This window comes from Arachis hypogaea, chromosome 8, assembly GCF_003086295.3.
Source record: "Arachis hypogaea cultivar Tifrunner chromosome 8, arahy.Tifrunner.gnm2.J5K5, whole genome shotgun sequence".
Classification (NCBI taxonomy): domain Eukaryota; kingdom Viridiplantae; phylum Streptophyta; class Magnoliopsida; order Fabales; family Fabaceae; genus Arachis; species Arachis hypogaea.
The window spans coordinates 8522862-8543726 of NC_092043.1; the positions used below are offsets into that span (position 1 = coordinate 8522862).

The 20865-nt window shown below is 32.4% G+C and overlaps 2 protein-coding genes across 5 annotated transcripts; one reads left to right on the forward strand and one right to left on the reverse strand.

The window, feature by feature from the left end:
- Positions 1–11785: 11785 nt before the first annotated feature.
- Positions 11786–12519, forward strand: LOC112705951 (uncharacterized). The gene is made up of 2 exons (XM_025756992.3): positions 11786–12030; positions 12297–12519. Exons 1-2 carry the CDS (start codon positions 11889–11891, stop codon positions 12368–12370), a joined length of 216 nt encoding a protein of 71 aa, XP_025612777.1. The 5' UTR covers positions 11786–11888; the 3' UTR covers positions 12371–12519.
- Positions 12520–14673: 2154 nt separating this feature from the next.
- Positions 14674–18668, reverse strand: LOC112705952 (mitochondrial carrier protein MTM1). 4 transcript variants are annotated; one of them, XM_025756995.3, is made up of 11 exons: positions 18323–18668; positions 17616–17872; positions 17320–17409; positions 17048–17176; positions 16835–16894; positions 16551–16721; positions 16094–16199; positions 15556–15647; positions 15318–15470; positions 15157–15215; positions 14674–15061 (listed from the first exon to the last, which is right to left on the reverse strand). In XM_025756995.3, exons 2-11 carry the CDS (start codon positions 17859–17861, stop codon positions 14938–14940), a joined length of 1230 nt encoding a protein of 409 aa, XP_025612780.1. In that variant the 5' UTR covers positions 17862–17872; positions 18323–18668; the 3' UTR covers positions 14674–14937. The 4 variants fall into 4 exon arrangements, with proteins under 4 accessions (XP_025612780.1, XP_025612781.1, XP_025612782.1 ...); XM_025756996.2 differs by having other exon boundaries at positions 18227–18340; XM_025756997.3 differs by having other exon boundaries at positions 18250–18335.
- Between the last annotated feature and the right edge of the window lie 2197 nt (positions 18669–20865).

Genomic DNA, 20865 nt, shown 5'->3' on the forward strand with positions numbered 1-20865 from the left:
CTGACCTCTTCGCACTCAAACGGTCATAACTTGAGCTACAGAGGTCCAAATGAGGCGGTTCCAGTTGCATTAGAAAACTAACGTCCGGGGCTTCAATTTGATATATAATTTGCTATAGTGGCCGTACAGATAAGTGACGTGAATGCGTGCTCTACGCGGACGCGTCGCAGTGACGAAAAACCAGCGTGGCAGATTTTATAACCAGTGAATTCTGGGCTGTTTTTGACCCAGTTCTCGGCCCAGAAAACACAGATCAGAGGCTATAAAATAGGGGAATGCATCCATTCATACATATCACATTCATAAGTCACACTTTTTATAATTTAGATGTAGTTTTTGGAGAGAGAGGCTCTCTCCTCTCTCTTAGGATTTAGGATTAGGATTTCTACTTCTTCATCACAGGTTCAATATTCCTTTTATTTATTTTCTCAATTTAGTTTATGAACTTTTTATGTTAGGATTTTCTTAATTAATATAATTTGAGGTATTTCAGACTTATGATTGCTTTCTTCTATTTATTATATAAATAATTTAGATTTTTCCCTTTTGGCTTTGGTTGAGTAATTGGTGACACTTGAGTTATCAAACTCAGCAGTTATTTAATATTTGAAGTTTGCTGGTTGATTTGGATCCCTCTAAAGCTAGTCTTTTCTTAGGAGTTGACTAGAACTTGAGGAATCAAATTAATTGGTTCAATTGATTTTCCCTTATTTAGTAAGGGCTAACTAAGTGGGAGCAACGGATAATACTCATCACACCTGATAAGGATAACTAGGATGGGATTTCCAATTCTCATACCTTGCCAAGAGATTTTCTAATTATTAATTTATTTTTCTTATCAATTAAATTATTTGTTCAAACATTTTCAAAACCCCAAAATATACCTTTGCATAACCAATAATAAATCATACTTCCCTACAATTCCTTGAGAAGACGACCCGAGGTTTAAATACTTCGGTTATCAATTTCAAAGGGGTTTATTACTTGTGACAACCAAACGTTTGTACGAAAGGATTTTCTGTTGGTTTAGAAGCTATACTTACAACGCGATTATTTTTGTGAATTTCTTTATCGACAGGAAATCCGATCGTCAAAAAGGCGCCGTTGCCGAGAAATTGCAAACGTGTGCCTTATTATTGGTTATTGTAAATAATTTTCAAAAAAAAAATTTTAATTTTTATCTTATCTTATCTTAGTTTTAAATTTCAAAATTCAAATCTTTTTCAAAATCTTATCTTATCTTATTTCAAAAATCATATCTTTTTCAAAATCTTATCTTATTTTTTTTTCAAAAATCATTTTTTTTTCAAAATCTTATCTTATCTTTTTTTTTCAAAAATCCTATCTTTTTCAAAATATTTTATTTTTTTTAGTTTTTATTTTTATTTTCTCCAACTACTATGAACTCTCACCCCTCTGGCTTCAAGTTTGATTCCAATGTTGTTGTTAGGAATGGGAACTATAATGAGAACGGACATCAAGGTTGGAAGAATCAAAGATGGGAGGAGCCACAAGGATTTGATCAACCCTCATGGCAACAACTACCTCCAATGGACTATCAACAACCATTCTGTTATGCATATCAAGGCAATGGCTATGGTGAGCACTCTTTTGATTATCAACAACCACCACCATATGCCTATGAACCCCCTCCTCCGCATGACTTTGGACCACCATACTCACAAGTCCCTTTTCGCCATTCACCTCCATATGACCCCAACCCAAATCCACCATACCAACCACCCTATGCACCGTATGAACCATATATAGAACCACTCCAATTCTACCCCAATTACTCCCAAGAACCACCACCTCAATATACACCATCTCCATATCCATCAATCCAAGAGCACTATGATCCTACTTATGATAGCCGAGTGCAACAAGAATCAAGGGATCGTCTCAAGGAAACAATGGAAAAATTTCATGCAACCCTTCGCTAACTGGATCAAGCGATAATTCGATTACCTTCCCGACGTTCAGACATTCAAGGAACCCCCATGGCTTCATGTGGAGAATCTACTGAAGAACGTGGCATGAAGGAGAAGTTGAAAACTCTAGTGGACAGTGAGTAGAACGACTTTATATTAGAACAATTGGAAGAAGCTACGCCTGCCATTGAAGAGGAAGAAGTGGTTGAAGACTTAGGAGATGCAAAACCTCCATGGAAAACTCAAGTCGTAGAGCCTCCTTCTAAGACGTTTGCAATTGATGTTGAGGAGGGTATACAACCTCCAAAGCATATTATGGTTGAAGACTTTGAAGGGGATGATCAAGAGATGGATTCAATCATTAATGAATTCTTATCTACATTTGAATCCTCTCCCGTTGGACTTGACATGGAGATTAAAGAAGAAGAAGCACAACCTCCCATGCCCTTGGTGCACAATGAAGAAGAGATTGAATTGGAAGAAAGCTACCAAGAAGAAGAGGTTGATATTGAAGAAGCTTGCAAAGAGGTGGTAGTTGTCAAAGAAGAACACAAAGGAGTGGAGCTTGCAAGTTCATTAGAAACCCTTCCCCCTAAGTTGCCATCATCCTTCACAACATTCAAGTGGGTAAAATTCATATCCCTTAGCTTTCTAATTCCACTTGAATATGGGCTACTGGAGACGGATGGTCAACTTAGAGCTCTTTGTGGCATTAAGAGTGAGAGGAAGATGATCAGTGGTAAGAATTGTCCTGCGAGATTCATTATGGTTGGAAGCTTTGAGTTTAAACGCAAAGGTTGGTGTAGAGCTCAACTAAATGGGTCTAGGAAGTTGTTTGGCTGCTTCAGTGAGAATTCAGACTGCTTGCCACCCGGATGGAACAATATTGCTCAACAAGAAGATGGGTGCAAAAGCAAGGTTTGGGACCCCGGAATTCAATCTAGAAATCAATACTCTTGGGGCCTTGTCACTTGCTTTAGCTTGCTTGAAGGCTTTCTGCGCCTAGTTTGGGATCCCGGAGGCTGTGGGAATTCCAAACACTGGTGGAGATTCTTAGATGAATACAAGCACAAGCCACCATAATAAGGAGCTCACTAGAATGTCCAAATTAAGGACTTTAACTAAAAGTGCTAGGTGGGCGACAACCCACCATGGTATGACCGTTCCTTTTTCAGTTTAAATTTTAGTCTGTTTTTTAGTTTTGATTGAACCTGGAATCATGCATAACATTCATGTTAGCATTGCATTCTGCATACTGTATTATGCATTTTTGCATCTATTAAAAAAAAAAGAAGCGCCTCCCACGCGTACGCGTGCACCACGCGCACGCATCACATGCGAACGCTAAACCTTACAGAGAGTTACGCGGGAGCGTGGCTGGAGGCGTGCTTTAGGCACAAACACGCCCACGCGGACGCGTCCGCGCTGTTTGAAAAATCAGCCACCCACGCTTACACATCAACGACGCGCACGCGTGTCTTGCGAATTCAATGTAAAAGGTATATTGGCCGAAAGTTGTGCTGGCCTAGTGCGGGCACTGTGCCCAAGGCACAAAATCACCCACGCGTACGCATAACTGATGCGTGTGCGCCATTTTTAAATTCTGACCACCCATGCATACGCTTGGGCGACGCTTACGCGTCACATGGTTACTGCGGTTTTCGCGCGCACGCGTGCCCTGCGCGCGCGCGTCGCGCCCCGTTCCTACATTCTTACTTCTTTCTTCTCTCCTTTCTACTTCTTTCTTCCTTCTTTCTTACTTTTTTCTTCTTCATTCCTTTAACCTCTCACCCCTCTTCCATCCTATTTCATTTAATTTATTTGCATACTTTCATTCATTGCATTATTTTCATTGGTGTTAGAAATTTATTTGGGTCATTCTCTATATTTTGCTTATGGATTATTAAAGGAATTGTTTGACAATTATATATTACTTTTTAAAGGGTTGCTTGCATGTTCAATTTAATACTTTCAACAACTTATTTCCCATGCATGCTATGTGTTTGTGAAAATGCCCGTATGGCGTGGTGCACTATTTTAGATTTCTTTTAATCTACTACTCTGAATGCTTGCTTTTCACAAAACCCTTTTTATATTTTATTAATTAAATATAATTATTATTACAATCATATTGTTAGTTTGAAAGACTTGGTAATCTAACTTGGACATTGAATGCTTGATCTATGCTACTCATGTCTTTGCCGGCATGCCAATAAATACCTTGCATTTAACTGTCATCACATGCACTTGATATATTTCCATTGATGACTTTTCACATGTAGTCATGACCATGTGTTAACGTTATTCTTCTTTACTGTGCGTTGATTACCACCTTCTCGTTCTCCTCCTTGCTCTAACCCTTGAAGTTTTAACATCCTTACTCTTTCCCTTTTAGGATGGCCACCAAGAAAGGAAAGGAGAAAGCTACTCCCAAACTACCGGCAAGGAAAGGAACAAAAAAAAAAAGAACACTAGCTACGGAGCCACCCATCCACCTGTACATCTTAGCATGCACTGAGGACGGTGCAATCTTTAAGTGTGGGGAGGTCAATACCGATCTCCGTGGGTTAATTACTTTTTTTTCTTTCAACACCAATGTTAATTTGTTAAATGTTGTATTTGCATGTTTGTTTTATTTTATGCATTTAGTTACTACTTGGTTGAAGTAATATTTTCTTTTTCAAGAAATTTTTATAGTATTTCACTAATTTAAATTGAAAAATTTGTGTTAAACTTGTTTGGAAGTCGTATTTGGAACATAATTTTTGAGCCAAAGAACACACAACCTGTGAGATTTTGAGCTTATTTACATGGTTACATTATTTAACCATAATTTTTTATTCTTGTGTGTTTCCTTCTCTATAACTGCAATCTAGATTTTGCTCTAGTCTATATGTCTATTGTTTAGTATATTTACATGCTTGCATATGATTGAGGCTATTATTTATATTTTTGCTCACTTATCCCAAATAGCTTACCCTTTCAATCACCCTTGTTAACCCCCTTGAGCTTTTTGACCCCCTTTTCTATTTTATAACCACATTACTAGCCTTAAGCAGAAAAAAATAAAATAAAAATCCCAAGTTGAATCCTTGGTTAGCTTAATATAGATATTGTGTATAATTTAAGTGTAGAAAATTTTATGGGAATATGGGATGATAAAAAAAAGTAAAGAATTAAATTGAATAAGTTATTTGAAAATTTGGAAGCATGCTCATGTGAAATCAAAATAATTAAATTACCATGTGCATTGAAAAAAAAAATACTACCCCAAATGCAAAATAAAAAAGAATCGATGCACATGGGATAAAATTCAAAAATAAGTTTGATACATGAGCATGTAATACATAAGTGAAAAAAAATTTGGGTAGCTAGGTAAAGCATTTTAAATTATATAAAGTATGTATATGTTAGGTGAGATCTTAGACTAATCAAGGATTCACTTTGTTAACTCACTTAGCCTTATATATATATATATATATATATATATATATATATATATATATATATATATATATATATATATATATATATATATATATACTTACCTTTACCTCAACCCCATTACAACCCTGAAAAGACCTCAAGATGTTTGCATTCGTATGCTAAATATTTGTTGATTGGTTAGATGAAGAACAAGGTTTAGAAAGCATGACTAGGAAAGAGTAGAGTGATTAACCCTAGATACTTGAGAGACTAGAGTGATACACACTACCGTGAGGGTTCAATGCTTGGTTCTATGTTCCCTGCTTTCATGAGCTATCTTCTTACAAGTCTACTTGTCTTTTATTGTGTGATTTGAATTAGTGGAATTTGATTCATGTTTGTCTTGGAGAACTTATTCACTTTTAACCAAGTAGGTAGAAACATTTTGCAGGTAGTTGCATAGATAGGTTGCATTGCATACTCTCTATCATTCCTCTTCACTCCTTTATAGCTTTTCTTGAGCTTAGCATGAGGACATGCTAATATCTAAGTGTGGGGAGGTTGATAAACCACTATTTTATGGTTTATCTTGTGCTCAATTGAGTGGTTTTTATCAAACCTTTGCCCACTTATTCATATGATTTGCATGGTTTTACATTCTCCTTCCTGATTTTGTGTTATGATTGAAAACATGCTTCTTTGACTTTTATTTTCTTTTATTTAAATCCTCTCTTATTATCATTCGATGCCTTGATATGTGTGTTAAGTGATTTCAGAGATTACAGGGTAGGAATGGCTCAGAGGATGGAAAGGAAGCATGCAAAAGTGGAAGGAATACAAGAAGTTAAAGAAATTGCCAAAGTTGTCAGCCTGACCTCTTCGCACTCAAACGGTCATAATAACTTGAGCTATAGAGGTCCAAATGAGGCAATTCTAGTTGCGTTGGAAAGCTAGCGTCAGGGGCTTCAATTTGATATATAATTTGCTATAGTGGCCGTACAGATAGACAATGCGAACACGTGCTCCACGCGGACGCGTCGTAATGACGAAAAACCAGCGTGGCAGATTTTATAACCAGCGAATTCTGGGCTATTTTTGACCCAGTTCTCGGCCCAGAAAACATAGATCAGAGGCTATAAAGTAGGGGAATACATTCATTCATACATATCACATTCATAAGTCACACTTTTTATAATTTAGATGTAGTTTTTGGAGAGAGAGGCTCTCTCCTCTCTCTTAGTATTTAGGATTATGATTTCTTTTAGGATTAGGATTTCTACTTCTTCATCACAGGTTCAATATTCCTTTTATTTATTTTCTCAATTTAGTTTAGGAACTTTTCATGTTAGGATTTTCTTAATTAATATAATTTGAGGTATTTCAGACTTATGATTGCTTTCTTCTATTTATTATATAAATAATTTAGATTTTTTCCTTTTGGCTTTGGTTGAGTAATTAGTGACACTTGAGTTATCAAACTCAGCAGTTGATTAATATTTGAAGTTTGCTGGTTGATTTGGATCCCTCTAAAGCTAGTCTTTCCTTAGGAGTTGACTAGGACTTGAGAAATCAAATTAATTGGTCCAATTGACTTTCCCTTATTTAGTAAGGGCTAACAAAGTGGGAGCAACGGATAATACTCATCACACCTGATAAGGATAACTAGGATGGGATTTCCAATTCTCATACCTTGCCAAGAGATTTTCTAATTATTAATTTATTTTTCTTATCAATTAAATTATTTGTTCAAACCTTTTCAAAACCCCAAAATATACCTTTACATAACCAATAATAAATCATACTTCCTTGCAATTCCTTGAGAAGACGACCCGAAATTTAAATACTTCGGTTATCAATTCCAAAGGGGTTTGTTACTTGTGACAACCAAACGTTTGTACGAAAGGATTTTCTGTTGGTTTAGAAGTTATACTTACAACGCGATTATTTTTGTGAATTTCTTTACGGACAGGAAATCCGATTGTCAGAGATGGAATAAGAATGTTACGGTGACGCTAGCGATGGTGGAACGCTGGGCCACCGCGGTGAGGAAGAGCTAGTGGCTCTGGGCTCGCAGAGAAAGGGGTTGTGGTTGAAGCGCCGTAATGATTTTGGTAGTGATTTTGCAGCGACGAAGCTAGCGCGTAATGGAGACGACGACGTAGAGGAAGAAAAACAGGCAGTAAGTAAAGGCAAAGAACTACAGTGTTGCACCCTTTTGCATACAAGAGTTTAATGTCTCAAGAGCTTCTAATGGACTGTCACAGTCTAACATTCTCTGTCAACGAATAAGGGGAATCAGTATATACCACTACTGGACAAGGGGAATCAGTCTAAAATTGACTCACATTCTAGCTTATTAATATATTTTCTACAAGTTAAACTTACATAGCTATTTAAAAAAACAAGATAAACAACTATTTGTAAAGAAACACATGCTTGATGATTTCCTACCATAAAGTATAACAATTTTTTAGAAAAATAGAAAGTATACAAAATAAAAATTCTAAATAAAGTGAATTGATAACACTGGACATCGGACAACCATCATTGTAAAGATTAAAATGCAAATCAAAAGGCATACCTTTACAGATTCATATATATCTTCAAACAACAAGCTAAGATCACACTAACCCGGTTTGGATATCTTTCAATACAATATTTATTAGGTTTTGAGAACCTTAGCTAATCTGTTTATTAGCTAATGAAGCTACTGAATTCATATATAGAAAAAATTTTCTTAGCACAAGAAAAAAAATATTAGGCTACAGTGTAGGGATTGTAAAACAATATAACAGCTAAAATATCAAAATTCAAAATGCAAGTTTCGAATCTAAATATCTTCTCACAAATTCCCCAAATTTTCAAATTACGCCAATCACCCATTCTCTTTTCATCGTTATTTTTCAATTCCCATTCCCAACCAAAACATCCCCTAAATTGTGCACAACATTAAAAAACCCCTAAAATTTGCTAATGCACGAATCAATTTCATATCCGAAAAGCAATGCCGGCGCGAATTGAAACATGAAAGAAAGAAGAGAAGAACCTGAAACAACGCAACGAAAGCAACGATTCCTTCAACAAGGGCAAGATCGACATTGACACCGAGCAAGAGACACGAAAAACAGTTGCCGCCTCCGAGCTTCGATATCTTCCCACATTGTCCCTTGTCGTATTCACTTTTGGAAGGAATCGGTTAAAAGAGGTAGCACTGACGCTGACAGTAAGGATGCTGTAACAGCGACGAGGAGACGAGGCGGAGAGGGAGCGGAGGCTAACGGCGCAGCGAGGGTGGTGCTGGTGACGGCGGGGATGTGAGCTCTTCGGAATGAGTTTCTTGAAGCCTGAGCTTCAGTTTGAAAACAAACATATTAAGTGGCTATATTAGAAGCAAAGGCCTCCAGAAATTTCATATAGAATGTGCATCAATGACTAGCTTTGCCGACAATGCCTTCAAGAGAAATGAATTCCCTAATTTTACAAATATGAGCAACTTAGAGATAAAATTTGCATAAAAACAATAATAATCACGATACAAAAGTTAAAGTTCTTACTTGCAGAAAGCGAGAACCTTGGGGAGACATGAGAGGAGGTCTTCTCAACACCTTTTGCAGGCTTGGAGAGCAACCAATATGAAATTGGGCCATTGAGGACACAAACAATTTCAACTCCAAGCCAAATAAAAAAAAATAGACACTCAATCACAATGTTAATAATCTGATATGCGTAAACACGTAAAAAAGATAAGAATTGTGTTTTGAACATAATGATATACCAAAATAGTAGGACAATGTCAGATACAAAAATCAAGAATAGCACACTCCCAAGTCAAGTAATCGCTAGACAGTAATAAAATATAATACAAACATAATAGATCGAATTTACATGCAATAACTTCTAAAAATCTGCCATAATATCTTCTGAACTTGAACCTTAGTCCATGTATAATAATGACATAGCAATGCTTCTCAACAACAAATATAAACGGTTTTGCAAAATTTTTATCTTCCATTGACAAAAAAACATAACTAGTCAAAATTACTAAACTAACCAATGCTATCTGAAAGAAAGAAAAACATAACTTTTTGAAGTGCTAAAATTGCTAAAACTAACCAATGTTATAATTTCGCACATGTTAAAAAAAATATTAGCAAACTTCCTCATATTATTTCCATTTCTAAATTGAAATCAAAATTTTTAAAAGAGAGAAACTAAATTGAGAGATATATCTGAACTGAGTTATCGAACTAAAGTAGAGAGTCAGAGACAGTGAGTCCAGAAAGAAGAAGAAATGTTGCTTCAACTTCAAGCAAGCACGGAAGAGAGACATAGCGAGACCATCCATCAGCGCAACGAGATACGGCAAGACACAGGGAGAAGCAGAATAGCAACGACGGTACACGGTGAATAGCAGAGAACCAGCAATGGCCCAGGGTGAGAATCAGAGAACGAGCAACCATAGAGAGAGAGAAACAGGGAATGAGCGACAGTGGTAGAAGGAGGCAAGAATTTTAGTAGAGACAAATGTCTCCTCTTTAAAACTGTGATTAAAAAAAAAGGAGAAGAATGTGTAAAAAACATAAACAGACAGATAAATGTCTAATTATAAATTCTTTCAAAAACAAAAAATAGGATTCTTTTTATAAATATTTTTAGGATAGTTAACCATACTCTCACATAAAAAGTAGGAGTAAAAAATTCATGGCCTAAATTTAGATCCTCTAAAATAAAAATAAAAAATTAGTTAAATAATAAAATAAAAAATTAATCATTTTAATTTTATAACTTATAAAATAAATGTCTCACTATCTTAATTTAAAAATGATTAACTCTTTATTTATTATTTTATCAATTTTTTCACTTTAAAATATCTTCATCCTTAATATATAGGATCTGCAACTTATATATAGTATGCAATCCCATTACCTAAACCCCGGAATATATCTACGATAACTGCAGAAATAATATAAGTAAAATAATGTAAACAACAACGTCAGTTAAGTAGTAGGAATATGTAAAAGGATATAGAATAAGAAGAATTTAACAGTATTAGAGAAAAATAAAAAAATAAAAGAAAATTAGAAAAGAGTTAAGGGAGAGAGATAGAAGATAATTCTATTAATAAAATTTTAAATAGAAAAAATATAAATCACTAATTTTATGATTCTATCATTATTACTCTATTTATAATAAATTTTACTCTTAATAAAACTTTTTAATTAGACTATAGAATCCAGTTTTACTCCTTACAAAATATATTCAACACAGCCAGCAGAGCTACTAGAAGAAATGGAAAGTCTGCCAAATAAATATTTCTTTTCTTTAGCATAATTAAGAGCAATAGCAATTTTAAATTTCAAGAGCAAATATATATTTCTTTTCTTTAGGTTAATTTGTTATAAATGTTTGCTTCAATATCTATTATCTATATGTAATCTTAAATGTAATTTGCAATCACTTTTAGAAAAAAAATATTTGAAAAATAATAAAAAAATCAGTTTAAAACAATCTAAATCATCTTAAGTTATATTCTTTAATTATCACTTACTTTATTTTATATATTTTAAGTATGGTTAGAATGATTGAATAATATTAAGGATTTGTTTGGTGAGTTTCTAAGAAAATATCTTTTTTTAGAAGATCTTATGTAAAAGTAAAAATAATTTTATGTTTGGATATCTCATGCAAAAATATCTTTTTATCTATCAATTATGTTTTGGTATAATAATATAAAAGTACTTTTTTGTTTATTTATTACATGAAAAATATTTTTTTTAAGGAAAAAAGATCTTTTAAAAAAAGATGTAAATTATAGCTTCTCAAAAAAGATCAATACTTTTTTTATTTTTCTAGTACTTTTACTTTTATTACTAAAAATTTGTCAAACACGTTAAAAAATAATAAAAAATATATTTTTTATCAAAATAATGGTGTCCAAACAAACACTAAATATAATAAATAATGACATATATGAGTACAGATATTTTATACATAAAATTTTAAATATTAAACTAAATAAATTAACTTTGACTTATTATTTCTCTAGCATAATCAAGGTTGTATCCATAATAGAATTTATTATACAAAATTTGTTAAAGATCTATGAAAAAAAGAGACAATAATTAGAAGGAAAAAAAAAAGCTAATAAACAAGATAAATATAATGAAAGTGTGAATATACAAAGTGTTAACCTTTTAGTAAAAGAAAAGTTTTTAAATATATTAATAAAACACACGTACTTGTAGCATTAACCACAAATGTGTAACAATGGCCTCTCATATTTGAAGGCCAAAGAATAGCCAAAAAAATAGCAAAGAAAATCTTAATTTGAACATGAATTTTCGAAACTTGCGGATACACCTCACATCCACACTCAATTGTCACTATAAAAGAAGTTTCATGTATCCCATGAAACTCACCACCCTCAATACATTTTTCTCTTACAACTTTTGTGTGGTCTCTCTCTCCTTTTCTTTCCTCAAAGGGAGAGAGAGAACAATAAAAAAAATAAACAATATTTGTAAGAGAAAAATGGCTTCTTCAATGAGGGTGGTCTTCTTCCTGGGCCTCATTTATGCAGCCCTTATATCAGTGGCGGTTGCTTCAGAACAAACTGCCACTTTATCTATTGATGTTGGTAAAATTCCCACCACAAACGCCAACACAAACGATGGTAATTTTTCTATTCCTCTTTTTATTGTTATTCAAATAATGTTTTATTTGACAAATAATATTAACTTAATGTATATAAATATATAACTAAATTAACTAAAAGTTTGATTTAATTTGTCAAACAAAACATTTTTGAAGAGTCATTTGTTATTTACATTTTTTAATATTTATTTTGTTAAAGTCCTAAGATTTTGACGTTCAAAATGATTATTTAATTTGTTCCAGGTGGATACATTTTGTTAATTATCTTTTGTTTGCAAAATGTAGGTACCACAATTGATCAAGCGGTTGGTTATCTTCTAATGTTGTTGGCTTTGTTGCTCACCTACCTCATTCATTAAGAGATCGTTAAGGAAACAAAAATGCTAGTGTTGATAAGAGAGAAGAATTATTTATTGTAACACTTATGAGGAATATTTTTGTTGACAAGAAGGAAGAATGGTTTTTTTGACAAGAGAAATATGCTTCAATTGGAAAAAATTTATGGATACCTAGATTATTTTTCTAGCTCCAATAATGATATTATAATTGTTTGGCTTGTCTTTTTTATTGATATTCGTTTATTTGTTTTATTTATTGTTCATTCAGAATAACTTATATGAAATATGAAGGAACGAATTATAATATAGATATAAATGAGAGATATTCTTTAATTTTGAATTAATAAATGACACCATTTGATTATACTTGTTGAATATGACATTTGACAGATGATTATATCATCTCCATGACAAAATTTAAATCACATTACGTAAGTAGTATGAAAAAGGGGAATAATAAATTTAACTAATGCTTTTAGGCAAGTGATTGACCATAAGTAGATTTAGTTAGCTATCTGCCTGCGATTGATTTTGAGTTAATAATTTATCTAATTTAAATATTAATTTTATTTGTGATGTGATTTGAATCGGATGATTTAATTTTCTCTTTGATCCAATCATTTTTAGCAATCTAAATTGGATTATATTTGTAATTTTATAAATTAAAAAAATTAAATATATATCAAGTCTCAAAATTAAATCTTAAAAAACTAATAATAACATAAGTTTCAATTGTATATTGAAAAACTAACAAGAATATAACAATAGAAATAAAATTATAGGATAATTAAAATAAATAAATAAATATTTTTTTAATTTATAAAATATTCACTAAATAATAATAATAACATATGAATAAGATAAAAATATATAACAAATTCAACATATTATAGATAAACTTTAAATATAATATTAAAACGATAGTATTATATCACATTGTGTAATTTGAATTGAATTAAACCGATTTTAAAACATAGACCTGAAATCTGATCCAATATAATTCATGCAATTTGTCAAAAATATAATCTAATTAAATCTAAATTAGTGTAATCTTAATCAATTTTTTATTTAGATTGAGTTGGATGAGCAGTTTAACTTGTATCGATTTAGATTTGAAGAACCTTAAATTTAGTTAAATTATTTTGCTAAATTAATTTTTAGTGTATACTTAGTAATTTTGTTATCGATAGGTATACCAATTAGTTGGTTAGTTGCGATATTTATGCCCTATAAATATATTTGCTTTGCAAATTTTCTTGAGATTCATCATTCTCTTTCATTCAGACTCTGTTTTTTTCTCATTTTACTCTCGGTTCCTCTTGCTTTTTATTTATTTATTTATTTATTTATCTTTACTTAACACCGGGTTGTAATAGCAAGATTATTAAGTATATGCTCTTCTTTATTTGACTTGATGCCAGAAAAAGTAAAATACACAGCCATAGGCCCTAACATTGTATTATTAGAATTACGGAGGGAATATGATGGAACAAAAAAAATTGGAAAGTAAAAGAATTTAAAATATGCTTCATAAATAAAAAAATTCAATTATCAAATTAATCACTATATATTTTTGTATAACTGTATATATATATATATATATATATATATATATATATATATATATATATGTTATTTCATATATTTTTCTAATAAAATAATTAATACATATCATAATAGAATAATTAAATATCTTTACAGTAATATATAATCAATTCTTTTCATAAACATAAAATATATATTTATATAGTGATTAATTAATAACTAATTCTTGATATCTATGTAGCATAATTGAAAGAATTTCACTATGCAATTCAATTGGGCTATCCGTTGACTTCTCTCTATTTTTTTGGATCGAAATGTGCTAACACCCCCTAAGAATGAAGATGCAGAAGTGGAAATAGATAGAGAATATGTATGTAAATTTATTTTATTTTGTTTATAACTATCTGTGAGATCTCATCGATTAAGTATATTCAAACATGAAATAAAGCGTCAATTAGCCATATCAATTATTATTATTATTATTATTATTATTATTATTATTAGAAATATATTTATCAACGAATTCAAGGAGCCAAATCACAATTTTAAAACCTTTTTAAATACATTTCCTAGCAAAGATATCAAGAATATTGCTCCAACTAGCCTCTTAACATAATGGACTCCATTTCTCAATTCTTTGGTGCCGCATCAACTTCGTTGCAACTTGCATGGTTCAGTCTTCTGTCCATTTAATAATAATAATAATAATAATAATAATAATAAATAAAATCCATTTCCTCCACACGTTCCACCCAAAGACAAAATATACTTCAGGAAACTGGCAAAAAAAACGGGTCAAATTTTATTCCCGACGTAATCTTCTTCAATTGAAGAGTTGTTGTTGTCAACAAAATTTGTGCTGCTGGACAAAGCAGCAAAATTACAATTACAAGAAAAGCTCAAGAACCTTATAAGTTAGTTGCTTGCTGCATGCATGGCTTATATTTAATTTAACCCTTATGTAATTGACAATTTGCTATTTCATGTGCTGTGTTGTGTTGTTAGTTCCGTGATGATCAGAGAATCTGTTTTGTCATGATGATTTAGCGTTGTGAATGAAGAGCGAACTTGACAACTTCATAGAATGAAACCACTATTCCAACGGAGGGGCCAGCTCTTCCAATTCGTGGACCTAAACCTGTGAACAGTCCCTTCATGCCTCCATCTCTGTTCAAGAAACAAACACCAATCACAGTTGGAATCACCCAAGAACAGAAAAATCAAAATTTGATCAAGGCTGTGTTCCAAAATATTAGTCATACCTCCAAACTTCCATCAATGTTTGTCTTGTGGTCATTCTCAGTTGCCTCACCGGATCCCTCTGCGTTTTTTTGAGAGAAAATATGAAATTAGAACAAGACCAGATAGGGTTCCCTTCTCTTCGATTACGTTTGAATAACTGAAAGCAAGAAACGAAACAAACCTCTATTTGCCTTCGAGTTTTCGCTACATCTAGCGGACATGTAGCTCCTGCTGCTAGAGTTCCAGCAACAAAACCAGCTGAAAAATTTGCCCCAAGAACACCCAATGCATTGGCGTCATCACCCCCTACCAGGCTAAGGAGTTTTCTTCTAGTCTGCAGAGCAACCCAATTTGGAATAAGAAATATAGAATACCGCGAAGAAGAGCTTCTCGCGTAAATGATTCGGAGTGGAACTCACAGGTTCTAGAATTGACCAACAAATTGCAGAGAAGGGTACATCTCGGGCAAGTTGTGCTCCCATACCAGTCCACAGAACACGATAACCTTGCCCTGCAAGGAATCAGTTAGAAGGTAGGATTGATATCTTATTCCAAGAAAAAAAAAAGAATGTAGACATTCTGCTACAGAAAATTATCAAGGCAGAAAAAGAGTACAGGCAGCTAATCCAAAAAATGAGCACATTCTAGAGGGATTTTCCTATTGGAAGGAGCTAGAATCCCACTTTTAGCTTATACCAGAGAATTAAAACTACAGTTTATTAACTAGCTAAATCTAAATAATTGATTGGCAAAGACTTCAATGTTATCTCAAGTACATTAACCATCAACTCGGAACAAAAAAATTAATGAACCATATGAAGATGTAAAAACTAGCCAATTTTGTAATCCTTGACAAACTTACTTATCTATGTAAAGTCAACATAGAAGTAAGTCTACTACAATTTTTTTCATTATTATGGCAGATATGTTAAGAATGTCACAAAATTAGATACTTACAGGTGTTCTGAGGAGGACTATTTGAACCCTTGACATGTGAAACAACACCTACAAGAGTCTGAAAAACTCCAGGAGGCTTTTTACCAACTTGAGTCTCTTGAAACGCCTATAACAGAGGTGAACACAGTTAAGATAGGATAATGTATCCAAAAACAAATAAGCAAAAATCAACCATTCATAAGTTATATAACAATGAGCAACAATCAAACATGAGGAGAAAACCCAAGTTGAAAATGGAGGAGGATATATGTTGGCACTTATACATGAGAAACATATTGAACATTATGTGTATACTGTACACGGAATTACGGATTCACAAAAACAAAGGCAAAACTCATAAACGTGATTTAAGCAAGCACCATACTTTACTAATAAATAATAGGAACCAAAATGTAAAGTCTTATGCTTGCACTCAGTAGGCGAGGTTATATAATATGCATCAATTTATCTTAAATACCTGCATACGAGTTCTGGCGAGTTCAATAGGATAACAAGTTGCACATGCAAGGGAGCGTGACAATGAACCAGCCACTAAAGGTACATATGGTGTTGTCATTGGAGCACTTCTTGCTGTGAATTCCTCCAACCAGTTGCGGAACAAGTCATAGCATGGAAGGTAAATTCCCACCTGTGATTCAACCATTGAATACAAAATTAAAAAGTCATTCAATTTCTCTATCTTCATTATGTAATGTTGACTACTTAAAACACTGAAAATTGCTGATAGAATTGTGAACTTACGGTTGGTATAGCAAGTGCCAGGCCTGCATTTGTACCCCTCCACAGCCTTGAAAATCCTTCCTGCATACCAGCCTTCCATTGATTAATGCAATCTTTGCTTATTTACAAAGCTAATAACTAACAAGCATCTGAAAGCTTCAAGCACAGATATATAACAAAGTAAACTTAGTGTCCACATCCTATGTCTACATTCTATAAGATTAAACCACCAACCTGTTGTACAACTTTATACAAGACATCAAATGTTCCCTTGTACCGAAAACACTCAGGAGGGCAAAGCGAAATTGTGCCATGGATTCCAGCACGGGAACACGAAGGAGAACATCTTAAATCAGCAAACATCTGATAAACAACACCAGAACAGTCAAACTAATCACTCAAAGAGGCAGCTATAAACATGGAATCTCTCACTAGCATGCAAACAACATTTGTTTATTTTGTGAATGAGAAGTACTATATACAAATTCTTTGAATTCGAGACATACCATGTTTGGGCCAAAACAAGCCATACGACTGGTCATATTACTGAGGCGATGAGAATAAGCCACCCCTGCGGCTTGTGCTTGCAACCTTGTCTGATATTAAACAGCAACAACAAAATCAATCAGAACAATACATAACATAAATAAATAAATAACCGAAACGCCATTAAAAAAAGTTCTAATCTTTGGGCAAAGGGTTTTACTATGTTCCTAAATTCATTGATAATCAACAATAAGTACCACCTCCTATTCTTCCGAGCTCCATACATAATAAAGCAATTAATAGGGTTTTGTTATACCTTGGCAACATCAAGGGGATTAACAATAATGGCGGAGATGAAGGCGGCGCCTGCGGCAGAGAAAGCTCGTTCGCCAATTCCCAATTTGTTGGCGTCAGACGATTGCGGCGGCGACGGCGGAGGCTGAAGAGAAGGAGATTCGAGCAACAACGGAGCTTGAGCGTTCAATTCAGCTTGTGAAATTGAAGCAACTTGGTCGGAAGAGGAAGCTATCCATGGATTTTGGACTCGTTCTGAATCCACCATTTTTTTCCTCTCTTCTCAGATGTTAGAACAAAAAACAAATAAAAATTCAGAACCGAGTTCAACGATTCAACCCCCCGATTTAACAAAATAACGAAACAAAATAAAAAAATAAAAAAATGGAATATAGAGAAGGGTCTCCGGGTATGTTGGGGCGAGGGCGAGAAAGAAAGAATAAGCGTAAGCTACGCTAATGTAAAATTAGCGCCACGTTTGTTGACAAGTGTGGGGAAACGTCGTTTTCTTTTCACATAGTAAAATAAGATGCTAACAAAAAGTCAAAAACCAAAACCCTAATGATGATGTTGAAGAAGAAGGAGAAGAAGAAGAAGTGCGTGGCCACAATTAGTGAAAATTCTTTTAGGTACCTCAAAAATCAAAATGCACATACGTTATGAATGACGCAAAATGTAGAATCCGGAACCAGAAGGTGAAAGAAGAAGAAAGCGAAAAAGCGGCGCTACCTTCAGCCGAGGGAACTCGAGTCTTCTGTCTTGAGTCTTGAGTGTAGAACTACTACTGTTTTTTACGAATTACGGTTAATTTTTTTCATTAAATAGTAATCCTTTTTATTTTTATGTTGTGATCTATCATATCATATCTTATCTATAAAAAATTAAGAATCTCTATCTTTTAAACACTTTTTGATAATAAATTTAACATAACAAGACATGTGATAATAAAACTCATTTATAAATTAGATAAAATAAAGAAGATAAAATTGGATACTTTTTGAGTTAACCTAGGCGGGTAAACCATAATATATTTCCTTCTAGAGCTTTCTAGCGTGTACAACAAGCGGTTCGGCGCTCATGCCTCATAGTATACAAGTACATTTATATGGACTAAACTCTTCACTCTTCAGTTCAGTTAATAAGAGTTTTTTTTTTTTTTACTTTTAGAATTTTATAAAAATTTAAAATAATAAAATTTAAATTATATCATATTTGCTATTTTTATATTTTTTATATAAAATTTTAAAAGTATAGTTAAAACAAAACTCAATCAAACCTTGAGCTTATCAAAAATTTAGTAAATATTTGTTTGGGCATTTTTATTTTAATAAAAAAAGATAATTTTAATAAAAAATATTTTTTTATTTTTTAGTATATTTGATAAATTTTTAGTAATAAAAATAAAAATATTAAAAAATATTTTTTTGAGAAGCTGTAATTTATATTTTTTTAAAATATATTTTTTATGTAATAAATAAACAAAAAAATTACTTTTATATTGTTATATCCAAATATAATTGATAAATAAATTTTTTTTTTTTTAAAAAACTCATCCAACCAAGTCCAAATTTAACATGCTTAAAAAGTATACAAACGTGCATACTATTTTATTTTTATAGGAGTAAGAAATTAGCAAATTATTGTGTTTGTTTAATAATAATAAAAAACAGAAAACATTAAAAAATGGATATTATGATTGGAAAAATAACATAAATTCTCAGTATACACAATTTACATATTATAAAAAAAAGAGAAGGATTTGAATTACTTTAAACATGAAATATAATAAAATATAAATGTTGAAATAATATGGATTTATTTTAGAAAAATAATAGAAATTCAAATTTATGCTTCTAATTATTTCTCTAACTTTTAAATGAAAATAGTTCTAAAATTTTTATATTTTGATATTTTTAAAAGATAATATATCTATTTAAACTTTATTTATATATTAAAAAGATAACCAAAAAGATAAATTAGAATTCTTCATTTACATGAGCAGCCAGGTAGTAACAGATTCTGTTAGGCAGTGGGGACTACCCCTAACCCCTTTGTTTTGTTCCCACAAGTGGTGTTGAGGAATGGGGAGTTGTTTATAAATACGCCAAGTGTAAATAAGTGGAAGCAACACATGTTCGCTTTCACAACCACACCTAGACCCATCAGTTATTGCCACATGCGTCAACCAATATTTATCGTTAGGGGTGTGCATGGCCCGGTCCGATCCGAAGATCCAGTCCGGTCCCGAACACTTTTGAGACTAATTTGGTATGATTTCATCGGGTTTAGGACCGGGTATGGGTCTTAAAAATAGACCCGGTCATTATTTCGAGTTGGGTCCATATCTCGGGTCACCCGAAATCAGTCCGGTGGCCCGGTCATCGTACACAATTAATCTTTTGTGTTATTAGTGATGGATGATGGCTATTATTATGTGACATTTAAGTATTGTAAACCTTAATATTTTGTATTATTAGTCATTATATATAAGACTATAAGTTAATGTTTTATATTTAAAATGCATAAGACTTTAGACTAATGCATAATCTTGTATTATTTGTATTGATTTAAATATTTGGTGTTATTAGGTAATATTAGTATTGATTATGTTTATGCTTTAATTTTAGAGAAAAGTTGGTTCTTATTATATTTTTCTAAGTGAATTTTACTATGTCAAATAATAGTTGGAGTCTTGAAAATTTGGATATTTTTACATGCTAACTTACAAGAAGGTATCAAGGTAATATAATGTTAACAGTCCGGTTTTCACCCGGTTTTTACCCGGTATAATCGTGGCCCGAAAGTGTATAGGTTTCATCAGGTCTAGGATCGGGTTCGAATCTAACAAATAGTCCCGGTATATATTTCGGGCCAGGTTTGAATTACATCAAACCCGATTTCACCCGACTCATGCACACCCTTATCACAAAAACTCTCCAGTAATATTTTAAAACATCATTATTAGGATTTAGGCCCACTTTAAAAAAATAACTTAATTAAGTTTTTTTTTTAAAATAATTAAAATAATAAATGACTATATTAATTATTTTATATTTAAATTTTTAATTTTAAAAGTGTTTAGTTTTATAATTATCAGAATCAAATCGATAATCAAACCGATCAAACTACTGAATTACTGGATCATTGGTTCAACCGGTAAGTTATTGGTTGAACCAGTTAACCCAATCCTATGTAAATAAAAAATAAAAAATAAAAAAAATTAAAATTAAAATTTAAAATATATATTTTTACTAACATTTTAAAAATATTCG

Bases quoted from the DNA above. Each gene is read 5' to 3' on its own strand.
- LOC112705951 (XM_025756992.3), top strand. From the start codon at position 11,889: ATGGCTTCTTCAATGAGGGTGGTCTTCTTCCTGGGCCTCATTTATGCA. The intron at 12,031-12,296 runs GTAATTTTTCTA...TGCAAAATGTAG, and splicing joins AAACGCCAACACAAACGATG to GTACCACAATTGATCAAGCG.
- LOC112705952 (XM_025756995.3), bottom strand. From the start codon at position 17,861: ATGGTGGATTCAGAACGAGTCCAAAATCCATGGATAGCTTCCTCTTCC. The intron at 16,722-16,834 runs GTAAGTTCACAA...GTTGAATCACAG, and splicing joins TGGCACTTGCTATACCAACC to GTGGGAATTTACCTTCCATG. The intron at 15,648-16,093 runs GTAAGTATCTAA...GATTCCTTGCAG, and splicing joins TAGTCCTCCTCAGAACACCT to GGCAAGGTTATCGTGTTCTG.